At 35.4% G+C, this 27170-nt stretch overlaps 1 protein-coding gene across 5 annotated transcripts in view; it reads right to left on the bottom strand.

The window, feature by feature from the left end:
- Positions 1 to 27170, bottom strand: part of DNAH12 (dynein axonemal heavy chain 12) — a 213963-nt gene that overhangs the window by 163878 nt on the left and 22915 nt on the right. For all 5 annotated transcript variants that reach the window (XM_070492412.1, XM_070492414.1, XM_070492413.1 and 2 more), the window contains 7 exons: positions 24530 to 24716; positions 20511 to 20583; positions 19754 to 19912; positions 19341 to 19536; positions 18365 to 18553; positions 17658 to 17814; positions 16901 to 16992 (listed from right to left, as the gene is read on the bottom strand). In XM_070492412.1, coding sequence (XP_070348513.1) covers positions 16901 to 16992; positions 17658 to 17814; positions 18365 to 18553; positions 19341 to 19536; positions 19754 to 19912; positions 20511 to 20583; positions 24530 to 24716 — 1053 coding nt within the window. The remainder of the gene's footprint in view (positions 1 to 16900; positions 16993 to 17657; positions 17815 to 18364; positions 18554 to 19340; positions 19537 to 19753; positions 19913 to 20510; positions 20584 to 24529; positions 24717 to 27170) is intronic.

Here is a 27170-nt window from a genome sequence, read left to right as displayed (position 1 = left end):
AAATGAAGAAATATCTATTCAGGAAAATCTACGAAAATTTGGTAAGAAAAGTGAGAATCTGTGGGTTTAAACATAGACTACTCCCTTCCTCCCTGCTCTCAGCTCAGCAAGGTGGAAACTCCACTGCAGACTAGTGCGCTCAACAACACAGGGCTCTCTCTGCGCACAGCTTCCAGCTGGAGGACTTTACCTGTTGCTGAGGTTAGGTTCCCTTTTTTTCCTTTTTTTAATTGAAGTATAATTGACATACAGTATCCCATTAATTTCAGGTGTACATCACAGTGATTGTCTATTCATATACATTACAAAATGATCACCGTGATAAGTCTAGTTACCATCTGTCACCACACAAAGTTATTATAATATTATTGACCATATTTCCTATGCTGTACATTACATCCCCACGACTTATTTATTTTCTAACTAGAAGTTTGTACCTCTTAATCCCCTTCACCTATTTCTTCCATCCCCCACCCATCCTCTCTCTGGTAACCACCAGTTTGTTTCCTTATCTATGAGTCTGTTTCTGTTCATTTGTTTTGTTTTTTAGATGCCACATATAAGTGAAATCATAAGGTATTGGTCTGTCTTTGACTTATTTTACTTACCATAATACCCTCTAAGTCCATCCATGTTGTCACAAATGGCAAGATTTCATTATACACACACACACACAAACACACACACACACACACACACATTGTTTCCATAACTTGGCTATTGTAAATAATACTGCAATAAACACAGGGGTGCATATACCTCTTCGAATTAGTCTTTTCATTTTCTTCGGATAAATACCCAGAAATGAATCGTATGGTAGTTCTATTTTTAATTTTTTGAGGAATCTCCATACCATTTTCCATAGTGGTTGCACCTATTTACATTCCCACCAACAGTGTACAAGGATTCCTTTTTCTCCATATCCTCTCAACACTTGTTATTTTTTTGGTTTTTTGATAATAGCCATTCTGACGGGTATGAGGTGACATCTCATTGTGGTTCTGATTTGCATTTCCCTGCTGAGTATCTTTCCATGTGCCTGTTGGCCATCTGTATGTCCTTTTTGGAAAAATTTCTATTCAAATCCTCTGCCTATTTTTTAATTGGGCTGTTTGGGTTTTTTTGATATTAAGTTGTGTAAGTTCTTTATATATTTTGGATATTAACTCCTTATTGGATGTATGATTTGCAAATATCTTCTCCATTCAATAGGTTGCCTTTTCATTTTGCTTATGATTTCCTTTGCTGTGCAAAAGCTTTTTAGTTTGATGTAATTCTATTTGCTTATTTTTGCTTTTGTTGCCCTTGGCCAAGGAGACTCGTCCAAAGAAATATTGCTAAGACCAATGTCAAAGAACTGACTGCCTATGTTTTCTTCTAGAGCTTTTATGGTTGCAGATCTCACATTCAAGTCTTCAATCCATTCTGAATTTATTTTTACATGTGTTGTAAGATAGCAGTACAGTTTCATTCTTTTGCATGTGGCTGTCCAGTTTTCCCAACACTGTTTATTGAAGAAACTGTCTTTTCCCCATTGTATATTCTTGCTTCCTTTGTCATAGATTATTGACTACATATGCAAGGGTTCTTCCCAGGCTCTCTATTCTATTCCATTGATCTATGTGTTTGTTTTCATGCCAGTACCATACTGTTTTGATTACAATAGCTTTGTAGTATAGTTTGAAATCAGGAGCATGAAACTTCCAGATTTGTTTTCTTTCTCAAGATTTCTTGGGCTATTAGGGGTCTTTTGTAGTTCCACACAAATTTTAGGATTTTTTGTTCTAGTTCTGTGAAAAATGCCATTGGTATTTTGATGGGGATTGCACTGAATCTGTAGATTGCTTTAGGTAGTATGGACATTTTATCAATACTAATTCTTCCTATTCATGAGCACAGTATATCATTCCATTTATTTGTGTGGTCTTCAATTTCTTTTATCAATCTCTTACAGTTTTCAGAGTACAGGTCTTTCACCTCCTTGGTTAAATTTATTCCTAGGTACCTTATTCTCTTTGATGGAATTGTAAATGAGATTGTTTTCTTAACTTCTCTTTCTGATAGCTCATTATTAGTGTGTAGAAACAAAACTGATTTCTGTATGTTAATTTTGGAACCTGAAAATTTACTGAATTCATTTATTAGTTCTAATAGTTTTGAGGGGCATTCTTTAAGGCTTTCTATATATAGTATCATATCATCTGCAAATAGTGACAGTTTTACTTCTTCCTTTCCAATTGAATGCCTTTTTTCTTCCCTAATTGCTGTGGCCAGAACCTCCAACACTTTGCTCACCAAAAGTGGCAAGAGTGGGCATCCTTTTCTCGTCCATAATCTTAGTGGAAAAGCTTTCAGCTGTTCACTGTTGAGTATGACGTCAGGTGTGAGTTTGCTATATGTGGCCTTTATTATGTTGAGGTAAGTTTCTTTGATACCCCCTTTGTTGAGAGTTTTTTTAATCATAAATGAGTGTTGAATTTTGTCAAATGCCTTTTTCACATCTATGGAGATGATCATATGATTTTTGTCCTTCATTTTGTTAATGTGGCATATCACATTGATTGTTCTGCAGATGTTGAACCATCTTTGCATCCCTGGAATAAATCCCACTTGATCTATGCATCTCACATTGTGTATGATCCTTTTAATGTATTGTTAAATTTGGTTTGCTAATATTTTGTAGAGGATTTTTGCATCTATGTTCATCAGGGATATTGGCCTGTAATCTTCTTTTTTTGTAGTGTCTTTGTCTGCTTTTGACACCAGGGTAAAACTGGCCAAATAAAATCAGTTTGGAGGTGTTTCTTTCTCTTCAATTTTTTGGACTACTTTGAGAAGGATAGGTATCAAATTTTCTTTAAGTGTCTGGTAGAACTCACCCATAAAGCTGTCTAGGCCTGGACTTCTGATTTTGGGAGGTTTTTAATTACTGATTCAATTTCATTACTTGTAATCAGTCTATTCAGATTTTCTATTTCTTTATGATTCCATCATAGAAGGTTGTGTGTTTCTAGGAATTTATCCATTTCTTCTAGGTTTTCCAATTTGTTAGTATGTAATTGTTCATAGTAGTCTCTTATGATCCTTTGTACTTTTGTGGTGTCAGCTGCAACTTCCCTTTGATTTCTGATTTTATTTATTTGGCCCTATGTCTTTTTTTCTTAATGAGTCTGGCTAAAGATTTATCGATTTTGTTTATTTTTCAAAGAACAAGCTTTTAGTTTCACTGATCTTTTCTATTGTCTTTTTAGTCTCTGCTGCATTTATTTCTACTCTGATTTTGCCTGTGTGTGTGTGTGTGAGGAAGATTTGCCCTGAGCTAACATCCATTGCCTATCTTCCTTTTTTTCGCTTGAGGAAGATTAGCCCTGAGCTAACGTCTGTGCCAGTCTTCCTCTACTTTGTATGTGGGATGCCTCCACAGCATGGCTGATGAGTAGAGTAGGTCCACGCTCAGGATCTGAACACTTGAACCCAGACTACCAAAGCAGAGTATGCGGAACATTAACCACTCAGCCACAAGGCTGGCCCTATTTCCATTCTGATTTTTATTATTATCTTCCTTCTACTTATTTTGGGCTTTGTTTGTTCTTCTTTTTCTAGTTCCTTTAGATGTAATGTTAGATTGTTTGAGGGTTTTTTTTGTCTCTTGAAGTAGACTTGTTTTGCTGTAAACTTCCTTCTCAGTACCACTTTTTCTGTATCCCATAGATTTTGGTATGTTGTGTTTTCATTTGTCTCCAGATATTTTTTTATTTCTTCATTTACCCAGTAGTTATTCAGTAGCATTTTGTTTAATCTCCACATATTTGTGGCTTTTCCAGTTTTCTTCTTGTAGTTGATTTCTAGTTTCATACCATTGTTGTCAGAAAAGATAGTTGGTATTATTTCAGTATTCTTAAATTTATTAAGACTTGTTTTGTGGCCTAATATGTGCTCTATCCTGGAGAATGTTCCATGTGCACTTGAAAAGAATGTGTATTCTGTAGTTTTTGGACGGAATGTTCTGTATATATCTGTTAAGCCCATCTGGTTTAATGTGTCATTTAGGGCCACTGTTCCCTTATTGTTCTGTTTGGATGATCTATCTACTGATGTAAGTGGGGTATTAAAGTCCCTTACTATTATTGTGTTCCTGTCAATTTGTCCCTTTATTTCTCTTACTCATTGCTTTATATATCTAGGTGCTCCTATGTTTACTGCATTAATATTTACAAATGTTATATACTCTTCTTGGATTTAACTCTTTATCATTATATAATGCCCTTGTCTTTTGTTGCAGTCTTTATTTTAAGGTTTGTTTTGTCTAATATGAATATTACTACTCCAGCTTTCTTTTTGTTTCCATTTGCAGAGATTCTCTCTTTCCATCTCTTCACTTTCAGGCTGTGTGTGTCTTTAGATCTGAAGTGAGTCTTTTGTAGGAAGCATATAGATGGGTCTTGGTTTTTTGTCCATGCAGCCACCCTATGTCTTTTGATTGTAGCATTTAGTCCATTTACATTTAAAGAAATTATTGATAGGTATATACTTATTGCTATTTTGTTAATTGTTTTCTGATTGTTGTTCTAGCTTTTCTCTCTTTTCTTCTTCTCTTGCTCTCTTCTCTTGTGGTTTGATGGTTTTCTTTAGTGTTACATTTGGGTTCCTTTCTCTTTATTTTCTGTGTATCTATTATAAGTTTGTGGTTTGTTGTTACCATGAGGTTCATATATATCAAGCTATATATATAAGTCTATTTTAAGCTGATAGTTGCTCAAGTCTGAACACATTCTAAAAGCACTACAATTTTATTACCCCACTCCATGTTTTATTTTTTTGCATCATATTTAATAACTGTTTATTTTTATGTATCCTTTAACTACTTGTTGTAGTTACAGTTGATTTTACTGGTTGTGTATTTTAACCTTCACACTAGCTCTTTAAGTGGCCAATCCATTGCCTTTACTATATATTTGCCTTTACCGGTGAGATTTTTTCATTTGTATATTTTCTTGTTTCTAGTTATGGCCTTTTCTTTTTTGCTTAAAGAAGACATTTTAACATTTCTTCTAAGGCCAGTTTAGTGGTAATGAACTCCTTTGTCTAGAAAATTCTTTATCACTCCAATTCTGAATGATAGCCTTGCCAGGTAGAATACTCTCAGTTGTACTTTTTTCCTTTCAGCACTTCAAATATATCCTGCCACTCCCTTCTGGCCTGCAAAGTTTCTGCTGAAAAAGCAGCTTATAGTCTTATGTACGTTCCCTTGTGTGTGACTAGTTGTTTTTTCTCTGGCAGCCTTTAAGATTCTCTCTTGACCTTTAACTTTTACCATTTTAATTACAATGCCTTGGTGTTGATCTGTTTGTCTTCATCTTGTCTGGGTCTCTCTGTGCTTCCTGGACCTGGATGTCTGTTTCCTTCCTCAGGTTAGGGAATTTTTCAGCCATTATTTCTTCAAATAAGTTTTCTGCCCCTTTCTCTCTCCTCCTTCTGGGAACCCTATAATGCAAATGTTAGTATGCTTTGTATTGTCCCAGAGGTCCCTTAAACTATCCTCATTGTTTTAAATTCTTTCTTCTTTCTGCTGTCCTGATTGGGTGATTTCTACTATTCTGCCTTTCAGATCACTGATCTGTTCTTCTGTATCACCTAATCTGCTGTTGATTTCCTCTAGTGTATTTTTTATTTCAGTAATTATATTATTCAGCTATGATTGGTTCTTTCATATATTTTCTAACATTTTCTTGAAGTTCTCACTATGTTCCTCCATTCTTCTCCTGAGTTTGGTGAGCATCTTTACAATCATTATTTTAAACTCTTTATCAGGTAAACTACTTATCTCCATTTCACTTGTGTTTTTTCCCAGGGTTTAATCTTATTCTTTCATTTGAATGTATTCCTCTATCTCTTAAATTCTTTTTTGACTTTCTGTGTTTGTTTCTATGAATGAGGCAACTACCCCTCCTGGTCTTGAGGGAGTGGCCTATGTAGGAGCATCCTCTATGTGACTGTGTGTGCTGGGCAGCTTTGGAAAGCTGGCTAGAGCTGGAGGGGGCACAAACTGGGGGTGGGGGGGGTTCAGGGGCACTCCATACCAGGGCTGCCCTAGTGGGACAGCTGGAGCTGGTATGCATGCAGGTCAGGGGGTCCCAGAACATGCCAGGCTGGGTCCAGACTGGCAGAACAGCAGGAGCTGGAGGAGGCACAGGTTGGGGGGAGGGGTCCTAGGGTGTGCTGCACTGGGGCCACCTTGGGGGGATGGCTGGAGCTGGTATGGACCAGGGGCTCATGGTGCACTGGGGCTGCCTTGGCACGCTATCTAGAATGCCTAGACCATGCTCCTCCTTGCACTATCAAGGTAGAGGGAGAACATAAAAAGTGGCACTCCAACCCCAGAGAGAGTTCCGGCAGTTCCCTGCCTGTTTAGCAAACACTGTAGGGTTAGTAAATGGATCTCCTTCACATATAGTCTGGGTGCCTTTTAAACCACTGTTTTTTCACTGTGCCCCAGGGTGGGCAACACTGCACTCGGGCCCCTCAGTGAAGGGTGGAAGCAAACCTGTATTGGACTAAGGAGATGACTAAAGATGGTAAAGTAATAATTATAACAATGTATTTTTGGGTTTGTAATATTAATATATGTTATATATATATCAATAAATACCACCAAAAGTGGGAAAAGGGTATAGAGCTATATAAGAATGTTTCTATATCTCATTGGAATTAAGCTAGCAAAAATCTAAAAAACGTTTAAGTTAGATATCTACAATAAGCCCTAGAATAAACACTAAAAAAACTTTAAAACTGAAAAAAATCATTAATGAAATTTAAATTCTTCATTAGAAAATATTTGCTTAATGCAAAAGAAAGCAGTAAAGAAGGAATAGAAGAATAAAGAGGACATGAGGCATATAAAAAGCAAAAAGTAAAATGGCAGACATGAATCTAACTATATTAATAACATTAAATGTGAATAGATGAAAACTACCAAAAGACAGAGATTATCAGACAAGATTTTTGACAAACAAACAAACCAAGATCCACCTATATGCCAGCTATAGGAGACACACTTTAGATGCAAAGATACAAATAGATTGAAATAAAAGGCTGGAAAAAAATATATCATGAAAAACCAACAACAAGAAAGCTGGTGTGGCTATACTATTATAAAACAAAGTAGACTTTTTAGAAATAGACTTTTAAAACGTTACTAGAGATATAGAGGGATATTTCATAATGATAAAAAAGTCAATCCATCTGGAAGATATAACATTTATATACATATATGCATCTATCAACAGAGTACTAAAATACATGAAACAATACATGACAGAAATGAAGGTAAAAAATAGATAATTCAACAATAGCTGGAGACTTGAATACTCCTCTTTCAATATGCATAGAACAAATAGGCAGAAGATCAACAAGGAAACAGAAGACTTGAACAATACCATAAAATAACTAGACAACAGATATGTAGGGAATATTTGACAACAACAATATACATTCTTCTCAAGTGCACATAAAACATTCTCCAAGATAGCACATATGCTGGAGCATAAAATGACCCCCAATAAGTTTGAAAGGATAGAAATAATACAAAGTATGTTCTCTGACCACAATGAAATGAAATTAGAAATCAGTAACAGAAGAACTTTGGGAAATTCACAAATCTGTAGAAATTAAACAACATAGTTAACAACAAATTAAACAACAATAAAGTTTAGAGTGGAAATGAAAGAAATAGAATATTGAAAAATAATAGAAAAAATTAACCAAAAGGTGATTCTTTGAATAGATCAACATGGACAAATTTTTAGCTACATTGATGAAGAAAAAAGGAGAAACAATGCAAATTACTAGAATCAGAAATGAAAGAGGACATTGCTAGTGACTTTACAGAAATAAAAAAGATTAGCAAAAATTGTTTCTTTTCCCCTCCCCTTGCCAGAAGCTTAGGGGATTTTTCTCTGATATTTACTGTGAAAAAGTGGACAAGCTCCTGAAGGTGCATGGGGGAGAGTTTGGAAGATGGCAGCATAGGGGCATCTTTTCACTTCCTCCCACAGACACAAAAAATCTACAACTACCTGTGGAACAATTTCCTCTGAGAGAGATCTGGAAACTGAAGAAAAAGAACCTCCACAAGGGACAACATTGACAGAGGTAGAAGAGGCAGAAATACAGCTCCACTGAGGAAAAAAATCCATCCTAGCAGCAGCATTTCATGGCCAGGAACTACTCAAAGGTACCAAGATTTTCCTGGAGTAACAGGAATCTCAGTGGTGGATCTATGCCACAATAAGCATTCCAGGCCTTAGATTCAACAGAACTGAGATGAGATCCCATAATACCTGGCTTTGCTGGCTTTGAAAATCAATGAGGAATATGCCCAGAAAAACTATAGAACTTCAGAGAAAAACACCCTGCTCTTAAATGGCCCACACACAGATTCACCCAATCTGGAAACCAACACAAAAACACCAGAAAAAAAAGTGCACAGCCCATTGGTAAAAGAGACTCACTTACTAAGCTTGGAGTGCATCTTGAAAATGCAGGAAGCGGCTGAGCCCAACCCCAACCCCAACCCAGGGACTAAGACACTGGTGGCAGCCATTATTGTGACCTGGCTCAGTCATGCTGACACAGACATTGGTAGCTGCCATTGGATTCCTTCCTCTAGCCTGTTAGCACAGGGGTCTGCCTTTCCCAATAGAGCACCTCAGGCAATCAAGCACAGTCAGGCAGCAGGCAGTCTACCCAAGGGACTAGCTCCACCCATTAGCAAGCCTGCAGTGAACTTCTAGGCCCACATAGGTGGGGAGTGTGGGACCTCTGTGGCAGGGTAAGTGGGTCCCTATTGGTGATGCATGTGTACAGGCCTGCATCGGCAGGGCATGTGGGCCCACAGCAGACTTGTGCTGCTGGCCACCACAAATAGCCACACAAGGAATATGCTCCACCTTCCAATGCCTGAAATGATTGTGCGCTGCCATGCCTGGGGCCAGCTCCACCCATCTGTGCTCCTGAGAGGACCAAGAATAGCCATGTGCCACAGAGAGCTGCACTGGACTCCTGCAGCAATTATGAGCCCCTGAGCCTAAAAACCAGCCACAGTGGGGGCCTGACTTGCTTAACAGTAAAACAGCAGTGGTTGTGTGCTTTAGACCTCGCAGCCAGCTGTGCTGGGGCTTGCACCCTTGCACCAACCAATAAAGTGACTGTAGCAGCTGCACATGGCTGAGCCTTACAACCAGATGGCCTGGGGGCCAGCCTAGCATAACTATGCACTTGCAGCAAAAGCAACACTTCGACAACAGAAGTGCACACATGTCCACACAAGGGGCACTCCATGAACATTTGGCATGAGGTGAAGAGAGGGGAGGACATTGCTGGGCCCCATAATGCATCTCTTACATAAGGCCACATTTCCAAGATCAGGAGATGCAGCTGATCTACCTAAGACATAAATATAAATAGGCAAAATGAGCAGACAAAGGAATACGTTCTAAATAAAAGAACAGGACAAATTCTCAGAAAAAGAACTAAATGAAACAGAGATAAACAATCTAACTGATGAAGTGTACAAACTAATAGTCATAAGGATGCTCCCTGATATTGGGAGAAGAATAGATGAACACAGTGAGAACTTCAACAAAGAACTGGAAAATATAAACAGAACCAATGAAAACTCAAAGAATACAATAATGTAAATGAAAAATTCACTAGAGGGAATCAACAGCAGAGTAGATGATACACAGAAACAAATCAGCAATCTGGAAGAAAGAGTAGAGGAAATCACCCAAGCTGCACAGAAAAAAGAAAAAGGAATTGAAAAGAATGAGGACAGTCAAAGGGACCTCTGGAACAACATCAAGCATACTAACATCCATATAATAGGTATCTCAGAAGGAAAAGAGAGAGAGAAAGGGGTAGAGAACCTATCTGAAGAAATAATTGCTGAAAACTTCCCTAACCTGAGGAAGGAAACAGACATTCAGGTACAGGAAGTACAGAGAGCAGCAAACAAGATGAATCCAAAGAAGCCCACACTAAAACACATTATAATTAAAATGTCAAGAATTAAACATGAAGAGAGAATCCTAAAAGCTGCAAGAGAAAAACAACAAGACACATACAAAGGACACTTCATAAGGTTATCAGCTGACTTCTGAGCAGAAACTTTGCACTCTAAAAAGGAGTGGCCCAATATATTCAAAGTGCCAAAAGGAAAAAACCTATAATGAAGACTACTCTATCCCGCAAGGTTATCACTCAGAACAGAAGAAGAGATAAAGAGTTTTCCAAACAAGCAAAAACTAAAAGACTTCATCACCGCTAAACTGGCCTTTCAGGAAATGTTAAAGGAACATTTCCTCTTAAGAGGAAAAGAAAAGACCACAAATAGGAATAAAGAAATTATCTAAGAAAAACTGTTACTGGTAAAGAAAAATATACAGTAAATAGTAGATCAGCCTATAAAGCTAGTATGAAGGTCAAAAGACAAAAGTACTAAAATTATCTGTGTCCATAATGAGCGGTTAAGAGACACACAAAAATAAAAAAAGAAAAATATATCAAAAACATAAAAAAGGAGGAGGTAAAAGTATAGGGCTTTTAGCAAGAGGTCAAACTTAAGAGACCATAAACCTAATATAGATTGCTATTTACATAGGTTATTATAAATGAACCTCATGGTAATCACAAACCAGAAGCCTATAATAAATACACAAAAAATCAAGAGAAAGGAACCCAAATATAATACTAAAGAAAGCATCAAATCACAAGGGAAGAGATCAAGAGAAGAAGGAACAGAGAGGAACTACAAAAACATCCATAAAAAAATAACAAAATGGCAATAAATACATACTTATCTACTGCTATTTTAAATGTAAATGGACTAAATGCTCTCAAAAGAAATAGGGGTAGGGGCTGGCCCAGTGGCACAGCGGTTAAGTTCGCACATTCTGCTTTGGCGGCCCGGGATTCTCCAGTTTGGATCCCAGGTGCGGACATGGCACCACTTGGCACGCCATGCTGTGGTAGGCATCCCACATATAAAGCAGAGGAAGGTGGGCATGGATGTTAGCTCAGGGCCAGGCTTCCTCAGCAAAAAGAGGAGGATTGGAAGCAGTTAGCTCAGGGCTAATCTTCCTCAAAAAAAAAAAAAAAAGAAAAGAAATAGGGGTGGATGAATGGATAACAAAACAAGACCAATGCATATGCTGCATATGAGAAACACACTTCAAACCTAAAGACACTCACAAACTAAAAGTAAAGGGATGAAAAAAGACACTCCTTGCAAACAGAAATGAAAACTAAGTTGGGGTGGCAATACCTGTGTTAGACAAAATAGACTTTAAAAAAAACTTTAACAAGAGACAAAGAAGGGCATTACATATTGATACAAGGAACAATTCAACAGGAAGACATAACACTTGTAAATATCTATGCACCCAACATAGGAGCACCTAAATACATAAAGCAATTATTAACAGGCATAAAAGGAGAAATTGACAGTAAAATAGTAGGGGACTTTAACGCTCCACTTACTTCAATGGATAGTTCATCCAAACAGATCAAAAGGAAACATTGCCCTTAAGTGACACATTAGATCAGATGGACATAAGAGATATAGATGGAACAGTCCATCCAAAAACTGCAGAATGCACAATCTTTTTGAAGGCAAAGAGAACATTCTCAAGGATAGATCACATATTAGGTCACAAAACAAGTCTCAATATATTTGAGAAGACTGGAATAATACCAACCATCTTTTCTGACCACAATGGTATGAAACTAGAAATCAACTACAAGAAGAAAACTGGAAAAGCCAAAAATATGTAGAGATTAAACAAAATGCTACTGAATAACTACTGGGTCAATGAAGGAATCAAAAGATACCTGGAGACAAAGGAAAATACGACACACTAAAATCTATGAGATACAGCAAAAGTGGTACTAAGAGGGAAGTTTACAGCAATACAAATCTACCTCAAGAAACAAACAAAATTCCCAAATAATCTAACATTACATCTAAAGGAACTAGAAAAAAAAGAACAAATAAAGCCCCAAATCAGTAGAAGGAAGGAAATAATAAAAATCAGAGTGGAGATAAATGCAATAGAGACTAAAAAGACAATAGAAAAGATCAATGAAACTAAAAGCTGGTTCTTTGAAAAATAAACAAAATTGATAAATCTTTATTGAGCCAGACTCATCAAGAAAAAAAAAGACAGATGCTCAAATAAATAAAATCAGAAATGAAAGAGAAGTTACAACTGACACCACAAAAGTACAAAGGATCATAAAAGACTGCTATGAACAATTATACACTAACAAATTGGAAAACCTATAAGAAATGGATAAATTCCCAGAAACAGACAACCTTCTAAGACAAAACCATGAAGAAATAGAAAACCTGAATAGACTCATTTCAAGTAATGAAATTGAATCAGTAGTTTAAAAACTCTCCAAAAAACAAAAGTCCAGGTCTGGATGGGTTTATAGGTGAATTCTACCAAACATTCAAAGAAGATTTAATACCTATCCTCCTAAAACTCTTCCAAAAAATTGAAGGAGAGGGGATACTTCCTAACTCATTCTATGAGGCCAACATTACCCTGATACCAAAATCAGATAAGGACAACACAAAAAAGGAAAATTACAGGCCAATATCCCTGATAAACATAGATGCAAAAATCCTCAACAAAATATTAGCAAATCCAACACAACAACACATTAAAAGGATCATACACCACAATCAAGTGGGATTTAACCCCAGGGACAGAAGGATGACTCAATATCCACAAATCAATCAACGTGATACAACACATTAACAAAATGAAGAATAGAAATCACATGATCATCTCAATAGACACAGAGAAAGAACTCAACAAGATACAGCATCCATTTATGATAAAAACTGAGTAAAATGTGTATAGAAGGAAAGTATCTCAACATAATAAAAGCCATATATGACAAACCCACAGCTAACATCATATTCAATGGTGAAAAACTGAAAGTTATCCCTTTAAGAACAGGAACAAGACGAGGATGCCCACTTTCACCATTCTTATTAAAAATTGTGTTGGAAGTCCTAGTCAGAGCAATCAGGCAAGAAAAAGAAATAAAAGGGATCCAAATTGGAAAGGAAGAGGTAAAACTGTCACTCTTTGCAGATGACATGATTTTATATATAGAAAATCCTAAAGAATCCACCAAAAAACTGCTAGAAATAACAAACAAACACAGTAAAGTTGCAGAGTACAAAACCAACATACAAAAATCAATTGTGTTCCTATACACTAACAATGAAATAGCAGACAGAGAAAATAAGAAATCAATCCAATTTATAATCACAACAAAAAGAATTAAATATCTAAAATAGCTAAGAATAAATTTAACCAAGGGGGTGAAAGACTTGTACACTGAAAACTACTATAAAACATTGTTGAAAGAAATCGAAGAAGACATAAAGAAATGGAAAGATATTCCATGTTCATGGATTGACAGAATTAACATATTTAAAATGTTCATACTATCTAAAGTAATCTACAGATTCATTGTAATCCTTATCAAAGTTCCAATGACATTTTTCATGGAAATAGAACAAAGAATCTTAAAATTTATATGGAAAAGCAAAAGACCTCAAATAGCCAAAGTAATCCTGAGAAAAAAGAACAAAGATAGCACACTCCCTGATTTCAAAGTATACTGCAAAGCTATAGTAATCAAAACTGCATGGGACTGGCACAAAAAGAGACACACAGATCAATGGAACAGAATTAAGAGCCCAGAAATAAACCCACACATCTATGGACAGCTAATTTTCAACAAGAAAGCCAAAAACATACAATGCAGAAAGGAAAGTCTCTTCAATAAATGGTAGTGGGAACACTGGATGGCCACATGCAAAACAATCAGAGTAGACCATTATCTTACACCATACACAACAATTAACTCAAAATGGATTACAGACTTTAATGTAAGACCTGAAACCATAAAACTCCTAGAAGAAAGCACAGGCAGTACACATTTTGACTTCAGTTTTAGCGGTATCTTTTTGAATATTACCTCTCCTCAGGCAAAGGAAACAAAAGAAAAATAAACAAATGGAACTACATCAAACTAAAAAGCCCTGCATGGCAAAAGAAAGCATCAACAAAACAAAAAGACAGCCTACCAATTGGGAGAAGATATTCGCAAACCATATATCCAATAAGGAGTTTATATCCAAAATATATAAAGAACTCATATAACTCAACAATAAAAAAACAAAAAAACCCATTTAAAAAAATGGGCAGAGGATCTGAATAGACATTTTTCCAAAGAAGACATACACATGCACAAGAAGCACATGAAAAGATCTTCAGCATCACTAATTATTAGGGAAATGCAAATCAAGACCACAATGAGATAACACCTCAAGAAATAACAAGTGTTGGAGAGGATGTGGAGAAAACAGAATCCTCATACACTGCTGGTGGGAACATAAACCGGTGTAGCCACTATGAAAAACAGTATGGAGAGTCCTCAAAAAATTAAAAATAGAACTACCATATGGTCTAGCTATTCTACTCTTAGTATTTATCCAAAGAACACAAAAACACAAATTCAAAAAGATATATGCAGGGGCCGGCCCCGTGGCAGAGTGGTTAAGTTCGTGCGCTCCACTACGGGGGCCTGGGGTTTTGCCTGTTCGGATCCTGGGCACAGCCATGGCACCACTCGTCAGGCCAAGCTAAGGCGGCGTCCCACATAGCACAACCAGAGGACCTACAACTAGAATATGCAACTATGTACTGGAGGGTTTGGGGAAGGAAAAGAAAAAGATTGGCAACAGTTCTTAGCTGAGGTGCCAATCTTAAAAAGAAAAAAAGACATATGCACCCCTACGTTTATTGCAGCATTATTCCCAATAGTCAAGACTTGAAAACAACTTAAGCGCCCATCAACAGATGAATGGATAAAGAAGACATGGTACACGGCTGGCCCCGTAGCCAAGTGGTTAAAGTCTCGCGCTCCACTTCAGCAGCCCAGGGTTTCACCGGTTTGGATCCTGGGCGCAGACACAGCACCACTCATTAACCCATGCTGAGGCAGCTTCCCACATAGCACAACCAGAAAAATCTACAACTAGAATATACAACTATGTACTGGGGTGCTTTGGGGAGAAGAAGAAGAAACAAACAAACAAAAGATTGCAACAGGTGTTAGCTCACGTGCCAATCTTTAAAACAAACAAAAAAAGATGTGGTACATACATACAATGGAATACTAATCAGCCATAAAAAAAGATAAAATCTTGCTATTTGGGACAATATGGATGGACCTTGAGGGTATTACGCTAAATGAAATAAGTCAGATGGAGAAGACCAAACATCATATGATTTCACTCGTATGTGGAAGATAAAACAACAACAACAAACACACAGATACAGAGAATAGGTTGGTGGTTACCATGGGGGAAGGAGGGTGGGGTGAGGGCAAAAGGGGCAAAGAGGCACATTTGTACAGTGATGGATGGCAACTAGACTTTTGGTTGTGAACATGATGTAGTCTATACAGAAGTCAAAATATAATGATGTACACCTGAAATTTATATAATGTTATAAACTAATGTTACCTCAATTAAAAAAAAACTCTATAGTAACAGAAAGCACGTCAGCAGTTTGAGGTCAGGTTTGGAGAGAACTGACTGGGATGGGATACAAAGAATCTTTCTGAGGTGGTTAAAATTTTCTGTATCTTGACTCTGGTGATGGTTCCATGAGTGCATAAATTTGTCACCACTCATCCCACTGTACAATTAAAACGGGTACTTTTTATTGTATGTAAACTAAACTTTAATAAAGATTTTTAAAAAGTTAGTCATCCTTAAAATTAATCAAAGATGGAAAAAGGGATGGATTGATGGATAAATATACGATTAAGCAAACATAGTAAAATATTATAATCTAGGTGGTGCTCTTCATAAAATGCCTTCAACTTCTTTGTATGTTTAAAATTTTCATAATGAAATGTTGGAAAAAATTAGAATTTCTAAATTGTACATTAAGAATAAAATCTAAACAGTCCATAGAAAGGGAGAAGATGATGAAACGGAAGCCTAGTTTCAACCAATAGAACAAGGTCCCTTCATGAGGTAGGAATCTTTTCTCATTCAGTTTTTTTTCTGCACTGCTGCCAGAATTATCTTTCTAAAATTCAGATCCAAGCATGTTACTTCCATGGCTAAAAACCGTTAAAGGAAAGTACAAACTCTTAAGCAAAAATACCTGAAGATTTTCCCATGTGGCTTCAACTTATATTTCCAATTTCATATTCTAAATCTGCCGTGTACTATATTCTTATGTTATCTATTCTTCAGCTATTTTGGTTCATTTGATGCTCTCTGAACACCTCTAAACACTTTTGGCCTTTGTTCACATTACATTCCCTCTCTTCTCCACCTTTAAACACCTACTTCAAACCCTACCTCACTTTTCACTTCTTCAAGAAACCTTCACCAATTTCCCAAAACAAAAGCAATCATTCCCTCTTCTGTGCTTCCACCACACTTTGTTCATATCTCTATTCCAGTACTTATCGCAATATATTATAGTTGTTATTTCTAAGTCTGGCTTACAAGCCAAATATAAGCTCCTGAGGACAATGTTTATGTATTATTTATTTTTGCACCACCAAAATCTTGCTAGGTATCTCAATGTGATAAAGAAATTTTTGCTGAATCAATGAATGAGTAAATAAATGACCAAAGAAATTATGAGGTGAACCTATAAGTTTACTAAAATAATGTTTTGAATAAGAAATTTTATTAACTTTAATTGAAGCATTTATTTTCTACAATAAAAAGTGCCTAATTTTAAAAAGAAATTCAAAGGGCATCAATGAGAAAAGAATTACCACTTACCTCTGTGTATTCATCAAAAGTATGATCTTCTGCCTGAAAAGTCTCTATCAGGTCAACTGCAGTCCCATCAAGGAGCCAATTATATTTTTTAACTGAAAATTAATAACCTAATTTAAATCTCAATGATATCTTTTAAAAAAGATAAAGTATTTTTTATATGGTCATGGAATGGAGTAGCCTATTCAATTAAGTATTATTATTAATAAAGTATTAACATATGTTAATAGGAATAGGCAGCATAAGATAAAATAGACATAACAAGCAAACCAGGTTAAACACAGACATTTTAAAATAAAGATAATAGGGTATGTAATAATCTTAAAATAACTTATAGGTACAGGTAAGTCAGTTAATAAAAGGTTTTGGTTAATAGAACTTCAAATAACTATTTATCCTGACCCCAAACACACTTGAGGAGACTATAAAATTGAGCTGCAAGCTCTTCAAAACTATTCTTAGAAATTACCTTGCCTTCACTCCCAATTTGGCTTTCTCCCTATTCTAACGTATCTTCTTTCTACCTTTTGGCTTTATCATCCTGCTCCAGTTAATATTCACCCTTTGGACTGGACAATAGAATTCAAGTTTCCCAGGTTTGATCCTTGACTCTACCAAAAGCCATGCCTATTCTCACTTCTGGCTCTCTCTGCTCTTTCATGACAGTCCCAAACAACCAATTATCTGACCGAATTCTAGTAAAAATAAAATGGCATTCTCTTATGATTAAAAAAGGTATAATATTATATGTCATATATACCATATGTCTCATAATGTTTTCTTGCACCTTCTAAGTTCTGATGTATTGCCACCTTCAGCTTATCAAGAGCCCACTGTAACACATGTTCAGGAAGTTCCGTGTCAAGATTTACAGGTGTTGAAGTTCCTGATAGCCAAGAGGGTACTGTTTGAACATTCTAACATAAATAAAAATGACAACTTATGAAATAATTGTGCAATTGGTCTATATGTAGATCTTATACTCTATTTTAAATATTCTTTTCAGATTTCAATGGCCCAAGAAAAGATAACTTGATGAAAAATAATGATTTAAAATTGTATAGTTTGTAGTCTAATATAAAACTTAAGTTGGGTTAGTTTTCTATCATTCAACAAATATTTGTTGAATAACTATAACGTCAAAGTGATTATATTAGAAAGCTCTAGAAAGAGCAAACATGACTTGGATCTTGTCCTTAAGAAGCTCACAACTCAGTAGGGAAGATGAGACACACATAAAAATATCCACTCATAAGTATAATAAAATTTCTAAGAAGGACTATATCTCCAGCCAGGAGATTTTCTCAAAGAGAAAGCACTTTTAACTTAAAACAACTTGGAGGATGAAAATAAAACAAAAAGTTATAACATTTTATGTACGCATACACTTTATAGAGCTCCAACTCAATTTAAAATTCTGAAAAAGAGCCATATAAAGAAACCCAGTGGATAAAGATGAAGGAATACCTGCAGAGTTTCAGCTATTCGCTCTACCAAACCCAAAACAGCATCTTCCAAATCTTGAAAGGTAGGGTAAAATTCCATTTTGTCATCATCAAACGTCAATTCCATCTTAAATATTGGCAGCCCTTGTTGATCTTCTCGATCAAAAAGTTTTACAAATCCTTCTACAGTTCTTTTTAAGAGATCCTTTAGCTGCATGACATCATAAATTACTATTATATTAGAAAATACAAATTCTACCTTTAACTAAAATCAGTGAACTATTGTCTATAATTAAGTCATAATATCAATCCATTTAGTCCTGAAAATTATCTTCATTCAAATAATCATAGTTTCTTAAGGGGATAAAGGTAGAAAGAAAATCATGTATATTAATTACAGTGTCACATACTAGATATCAAATATATATATATTATCCTTTTAAAGATACATTGCAAAATTCACAGAAAATCTTTGAAGATCTTTACCACAAGGGAAAATTTTTATTCAAAACTATTTTTCCAGAATTGCATCTCTATAATAGAAAAAATCTGAGGAGCCCATAAATATAATTGCAGAAAATTAATGTTCTCTTTCTGTTTGTCATTTAAAGAAGATCAATGACATTTCAAACCAAGATTTTAGTGAGAATGAAATGAGAATCAATCAACTTGCAATTTCATGAGTTCTAAGATGTTTACTAGGATAGTCATTTTATTAATATATTCCAATAAAGCTACAGATAATTACCTTATAGCTTTTAAGAATGAGCCCAATAATTCCTCATAATATTAACACATACTTCTAGACTTTCCTCTCATTTTAGATTGCTTCAGAAATGAAGCATTTTTCTGCTAACTTTATGTAAATAAAATTATAGTAAAAATGTTTTTCTTAATTTATTTCAAAATAATTATCACTATGTCTAAATAGAATTTTATTTAAAATATTAAACTAATTTTAATAACATTATCATTTAAAATATATAAAATGTGTTTACCTGATTTGACATAAGTGTGGAAACACAGTTATAAAATGCATCCAATTTTTCAGGTTTAATGCCTTCTAGTGCCTCCTTCTTGGTAAAGAGACTTATAACTTTTGGATACCATGTGTTCATTATCTTCTCTTCTGCCTTTTTAGCTTGTAGTGATAGATCAGTTTTCAGGGCTTCACAATCAATTGGGCCTTTAGCTCTATTAATGAGAAAAATAAAAATGACCTAAAGCAACTGATATGGGTCTTGATACACAATTGTTGAAACAAGTAAGATAAATTAAAAAATTTTTTAATTCTAAAGAAAAGTTCTGAAGATTTATCAATCAGTTTTAAAAATTATACAGTCAAAAATATAAAAACTCAAGCAGGAGACATTCAAATTTCAAATGTCAATTAATAAGCATGGGATTTTACCTAATTCCTGTTAAGTCCAGCAAAACTGTATTGGCAAATGTCTTATAACCAAGGTCCAGTAACATTTTCATAGTTGGATGAACAATGTGCAAATTAGCTAATATTTGATTTCTTGTCTGCACATAGCTAGAATGCCAAGGATTAGAATAATCCAGGCCTCTGGAAAAGCAAAATACCATGTCAAACAGGATTCAAACAATACACTCTAAATTTTAGGAAATAATATTTATGACATGAAATTAGTATTAAAGTGAAAAGACTGGGGATTGAGAAGAGGGAAATGTAGTCAACAATGGGAGCCTTGGGAGATAAGCATATAATAAAAATACATCAAGATCTTAAAAGTGAATTTTCTTCAGAGAGAACAGAGATCATTTGAGGGTAAGGCAGGCTGATGGGCCAGGCATGAATGCCCTGCTTACTTCTACTTCTGGCTCAGTAACCCCAGGTAGAGATAAACGAACTTAGACCTTAGGAGTGGGGAGAAGAGATGGAGAAATCTGTTTGGCATACAGTGAAGCTTACTTAGGGCCAAGTTGAACTATACAGCCATAAAGGTTCCCCTAACTGTCTAAGCAACCACTAGACAAGTACAGTGTTGAGGATACCTTTGGTGACAAAAACATTAGTACTATGTTTTTAGATTTGTTCAGAATATCTTTGAGCTTCACAATTGTAGACATGAACGTAAGATCAGTTTATTTTCAATCTGCTACCAAACCCTAGATGCAATACTGTTTTTAAAATAATTACTTACACAGGGGATTCAGGTAAAGGCCCACCTTCATCTTCAAGCCATTTAACTGGAGGTTTCACAAGAACACTCCGCACTAAAACACACACACATATACATATATATATATATATATATATATAAATGAATACTTCTTGAAAAATCCTTGCAAAACCTACTCAAATCAAAGTTTCTAACTTTTGATATTCGATGGTATAGTTTACTGTGCATTAAAATGAGTATACAAAAAAATTTCTTTATTGGAAACAAAATCAAGCTCTTAGTACTATTTTGGCCTTACTTTGGAGGTGAACTCAGATACAGTAAAGCTTCAATAAGTTCTCAGTTTCTCACATTCTATCTACTCAAAGGTCACTGGCATAGCCACTTAAGAAAATTTACTTCAGACTCATCAAAAAAAAAAGAGAAGCCTCAAATAAATAAAATCAGAAATGAAAGAGAGGAAATTACAACAGAAACCACAGAAATACAAAGGTTATAAGAAAATATGTGAAAAGCTATATGCCAACAAATTGGATAATCTGGAAGAAATGGATAATTCTTAGAATCATACAACCTTCAAAATCTGAATCAAGAAGAAATAGAGAATCTGAATAGACCAATCCCTAGTAAGGAGATCCAAACAGTAATCAAAAACCTCCCCAAAAAACAAAAGTCCAGGACAAGACAGCTTCCCTGGTGAATTCTACCAAACATTCAAAGAAGATTTAATACCTATCATTCTCAAACTCTTCCAAAAAATTTAAGAGGAGGATATGCTTCCTAACTCATTCTATGAGGCTAACACTACCCTGATACCAAAACCAGACAAGGAAAACACAAAAAAGGAAAATTAGAGGTTCACATCACTGATGAACACAGACACAAAAATCCTCAACAAAATGGTAACAAATTGAATATAACATACATTAAAAAGATCATACACCATGAGCAAGTGAGATTTATTCCAGGGATGCAAGGACGGCTCAATATCCACAAATCAATCAACGGGATACAACCCAATAACAAAATTAAGGATAAAAAGCACATGAACATCTCAATAGACACAGAGAAAGCATTCAACAAGATATTGCATCAATTTATGATAAAAACTCTGAATAAAATGGGCATAGAAGGAAAATATCTCAACATAATAAAGGCCATATATGACAAACCCACAGCTAACATCATACTCAACAGTGAAAACTGAAAGTTATGCCTTTAAGAACAGGAACAAGGGGCCAGCCGCGTGGCCAAGTGGTTAAGTTTGTGTGCTCCATTTTGGTGGCCCAGGGTTTCACCAGTTTGGATCCTGGGCGCGGAACTAGCACCACTCACCAAGCCATGCTGAGGTGGTGTCCCACATAGCAGAACCAGAAGGACCTACAACTAGAATATACAACTATGTACTGGGGGGCTTTAGCGGGGTGGGGGGGGCAGGAGGAGGTGGAGGAGGAGGAGGAGGAGGAGGGGACGAAGAAGAAGAAGAAGATTGGCAACAGAAGTTAGCTCAGGTACCAATCTTTAAAAAAAAAAAAAAAAGAACAGGAACAAGACAAGGATGCCCACTTTTGCCATTCTTATTTAACACCGTATTGGAAGTCCTAGCTAGAACAATCAGGCAAGAAAAAGAAATAAAAGGGATCCAAATGGGAAAGGAAGAAGTTAAACTGTCACTATTTGCAGATGACACGATTTTATATATGAAAAACCCTAAAGAATCCACCAAAAAGGAATTATAAATAATAAATTAATACAGTAAAGTTGCAGGGTACAAAATCGACATACAAAATCAGTTACATTTCTATACACTAACAACGAAATAGCAGAAAGAGAAATTAGGAATACGATCCCATTTACAAAAGCAAAAAATAAAATAAAATAAAATACCTAGGAATAAATTACACCAAAGAGGTGAAAGATCTGTACATTGAAAACCATAAGAAATCAAAGACACAAAGAAATGGAAAGATATTCTGTGCTCATGGATTGGAAGAATTAACATAGTTAAAATGTTCATACTACCGAGAGCAATCTACAGATTCAAAGTAATCCCTATCAAAGTCCCAATGACATTTTTCATGGAAATAGAATAAAGAATCCTAAAATTTATACGAGAAAACAAAAGATTCTAAGTAGTCAGAGCAATCCTGAGAAAAAAGAACAAAGCCGGAGGTATCACACCCCCTGATTTCAAAATATCTTACAAAGCTATAGTAATCAAAACAGCATGTACTGGTACAAAAACAGACACACAGATCAATGGAAAGGAATTGAGAGCCCAGAAATAAACCTACACATCTACAGACAGCTAATTTTCCACAAAGGAGCCAAGAACACACAATAAAAAGTAGTATGCTCTTTGACATCGGTCTTAGCAGTATTTTTTTCTTTAAAGACTGGCACCTGAGCTAACAGCTGTTGCCAATCTTTTTTTTTTTTTTTTGCCTTTTCTCCCCAACTCCTCCCAGTACATAGTTGTATATTTTAGTTGTGGGTCCTTCTAGTCGTGGCATGTGGGACGCTGCCTCAGCGATGCCACGTCCGCGCCCAGGATCCAAACAAGTGAAACCCTGGGCCACGAAAGTGGAGCACGCGAGCTTAACCACTCAGCCTCGGGGCCAGCACCAGCAGCATCTTTTTTGAATACTATGTCTCACCAGGCAAGGTAAACAAAAGAAAAAATAAAGAAATGGGACTACATAAAACTAAAAATCTTCTGCACAGCAAAGGAAACCATCAACAAAACAAAAAGACAACCTGCCAATTAGAAGATATTTGCAAATCATACATCCGATAAGGGGTTAATATCCAAAATATATAAAGAACTCATATAACTCAACAATGAAAAGCCAAACAACCCAATTAAAAAATGGGCAGAGGATCTGAATAGACATTTTTCCAAAGAAGATATACAGATGGCCAACAGGCACATGAAAAGATATTCAACATCACTAATTATCAGGGAAATGCAAATCAAAACTACAATGAGATATCACCTCATGCCCAACAGAATGGCTATAATTAACAAGACAAGAAATAACAAGTGTTGAAGAGGATGTGGAAAAAAGGGAATCCTCGTACACCGCTGGTGGGAACGCAAACGGGTGCAGCCACTATGGAAAACAATATGGAGATTCTTCACAATATTAAGAATAGAACAACCACATGACCCAGCTATTCCACTTCTGGGTATTTAGCCGAAGAATAAAAAACCACAAATTTGAAAAGATATTTGCACACCTATATTCACTGCAGCATTATTCACAATACCCAAGACTTGGAAACAACCCAAGTGCCCATCAATGATGAATGGATAAAGATGTGGTATAGATACACGGTGAAATACTAATCCGCCATAAAAAGAAAGATGAAATCTTGCCATTTGCAACAACATGGATGACCTTGAGGGTATTATGCAAATTGAAATGTCAGCCGTCAAATACCCTATGATTTCAGTCATAAGAGGAAGATAAAAACAACAACAACAAACAAACACATAGATACAGAGATTAGATTGGTGGTTACCAGAGGAGAAGGGGGCAGGGAGGAGGGTGAAAGGGGTGATAGGACACATGTGTAAGATGAGGATGGTAATTAGTCTTTGGGTGGTGAACACGATGTGGTCTACACAGAAACTGAAATATAATAATGTACACCTGAAATTTATATAATGTTCTAAACCAGAGTTACCTCAATAAAAAATAAATTTAAAAAAAAGATTAAATCCGTAATAAATCTCCCCAACTACATTAATATTTTATTACAATCCTGTAAATAGTATAAATACAATCACAAAGATAAAGTGAAAAATCAAAAAGCTGGTAGCTAATAAGCACATAAGTAATTTTAAAAAGTGCCCTTAAATTACAAAGATTTTGACTACATTATAGGCTCAGATTAAAGACTATAAATAAAAATAATATCTAAGAAATACATGTAGTTAAATATATAATGTTCGTTATTCATTACTCATATTTCTACTTTTGATTGGGAGGGGCAAGGGAGAAAGAGAAGTTCAGCATGTGTTAAATGCCACTTACCCAAATATCTCTTCATGCTTTTTTCAAAGTCACTTGACACCTCCTCTATGAGACTCTCAAGGAGTTCTCTGTTTTTTCCTTCCTTCAGAGACTCAGGTATCAGCATTAACATGTGATCCAGCCATTCCTGCTGAATAGGTACTATAGGGCTACTTTCTACACATTGCTTCAAATAAATATAGTTGAACTGAGAACGTAATAAGAAAAAATTAAATGTTCTAAATGGTGTAGCATTTTAAAGTAACTCCTGAGCTCTGTCATCTCAAGACAACGTTTTTTGAGAATAAAAATATTCTGACAAATAACATTTTCAGAATAAAAACATTTTATCCAAAAGTACAATCTACAAAGAAACCATTTTACATTTTTCTTTGTGATGAGTTCTCACCAAATTAATGTTCTTAGTATACTCCTCATTTTCTCAAGGCAAAATAAGGATCCTTTGTCTAACCTATATTCTTTCATTCAACAAATACTCATTAATTCAACAAATATTCAGACATTGTTCCAAACGCTGAAGATATAGTAGTACACAAAACAGACAAAGCCCCCACTCTCTTGGAGATTATATTCTGGTACAATAGCAGTATGATATAATTTCATAAATTTCCCCACAACAATGAGTAGTCTGACAAAAATAGACATGAACAAATGGAAAGACAACACTTGATCTTGGTAAAGACATTTTAACATCATGAAAATTTCAGTTGTCCAAAAATTAATTTAATGGGGAAGACCAGTAAAAATATTGACATACATTTTTATGGAACTAGACAAGTTGAGCCTAAAGTTCATGTGGAAAAATAAACATGCGAGAACAGCCAAGAAATCCCTGAGAAACAAAATCTACATGGTAGGCCTAACTCTAGAAGACATTAAAACTATAAAGTCTCTCTAGAACAGTGTGGTACAGGTGGATGAACAGATAGACTCGTGGAAAAAACCAGAAAGTCCAGAACTAGATTGAGTACACAGGAAAATTTAGCATACGATAAATGCTGAATCTCAAATCACTGGAGCAAAGGCGGAAGGTTTCAATAAACAGTTCCGGGACAACTGGCTAGCCATTTGGAAGAAGATAAATTTAGTCCACACCTTTCACCATTCACAAGAATAAATTCCAAATAGATCAGGAATTTAAATTAAACAATAAAACTATACAAAGACTAGAAAAATGGATAATTTCTTCTATTATCTGAGTATAGGGAAAAACTTTCTATGATTCTAATTTCACATAAAAAAGGGAAAAAATGATAGACAAATTCTGACTACATAAAAATAAAAATGCTTGCATGGCAAAAAAAAGTCACAATAAAAAGGTCAAAAGACAACTGACAACCTGGGAGAAAATATTTGCAACCTATATCTCAAATTGTAAAGAATGCTTAAAAATTTAGGGGATGGATGAAGTTTGAAGACATTGTGCTAAGTTAAATAAACCAATGACAAAAAACAAATAGTACATAACTCCACTTATATGAGGTATGCAGAGTAATCAGCTTCCTAGAAACAGAAAATAGAATGGTAGTTGCCAAGGACTAGGGGGAGAGGGAAATGGAGAGTTGTTTAATGACTATAGAGTTTCAGTTTTGCAAGATGAAAAAGTTCTGGAGATTGGCTGCACAACAATGTGAAAATACTTAACACTAAACTGTACCCTTAAAAATGGTTAAGAAGGTAAACTTTATGTTATGTGTATCTTACTACAATTTTTAAAATTTAGAGGAAAATAAGACCAAAAACCCAACAGAAAAATGGGCAGAAGATATGAATCAACATTTCACAATAAAAATTTTATTAAAATGGCCCTTAAACATATGAAAAGATATTTAATCTCACTCAAAATTAGAGACAGCAAATTTAAACTATGCTGAGAAATCATTTGTCACCTATCAGACTGACAAAAATTAAAACATATGACCCCCACATTCTGTGGTGAGACTATGGGGAAGCAAGAACTCTCATAAATTGTGAGTAGGAATGCAAATTGGCACAACTCTTTTGGGGAGAAATTTCACAACCTCTAATAAAACTACATATTGACCATATTGACCCAGAAGTCCCACTTTTAGAAATTGAAAATACACCTCTAACAGTATGAAAACACATGTACACAAGGTTATTCATTGCAGCAAAATATTGGAAGCATTTGAGAGTGGCTGAATAAACTATTATATATCCACACATTGGTGTTCTGTGCATCAATAAAAAAGAATGAGGAAGTCAAATCAACACGTTATACAACTTAAACTTACACAATGCTATACATCAATCATATCTCAATAAAGCTGGAAAAAAAAAGAAAGAAGATCTCTATAAACTAATACTCAGTGACTTCTAGGATATACTGTTAAGTTAAACAAAATGCAAAAGAACATTTATAGTATGGTGCATTGTGTGTAAGATAAAAGGGAAATAAGAAAATATTTCTATTACTTTATGAAAAATTAAACACTGGGAGGGTAAACTAGAAATTAATGAAATTGGTTATATAAAGGGAGTGGGTTTGAATGGGTAGAAAGTATGCGGGGATGGGAACAGGGTAGAAGGTATGGGAGAGGCTTCTCTGAGTATACCTTTTGGTGGAGTTCTGACTTTTAAACCATGCTATTGTTTCACATGTTCAAAATATAAGCAAAGA

Source organism: Equus asinus, chromosome 21, assembly GCF_041296235.1.
Source record: "Equus asinus isolate D_3611 breed Donkey chromosome 21, EquAss-T2T_v2, whole genome shotgun sequence".
Taxonomy (NCBI): domain Eukaryota; kingdom Metazoa; phylum Chordata; class Mammalia; order Perissodactyla; family Equidae; genus Equus; species Equus asinus.
This window is presented reverse-complemented; position numbering and strand designations above follow the sequence as displayed.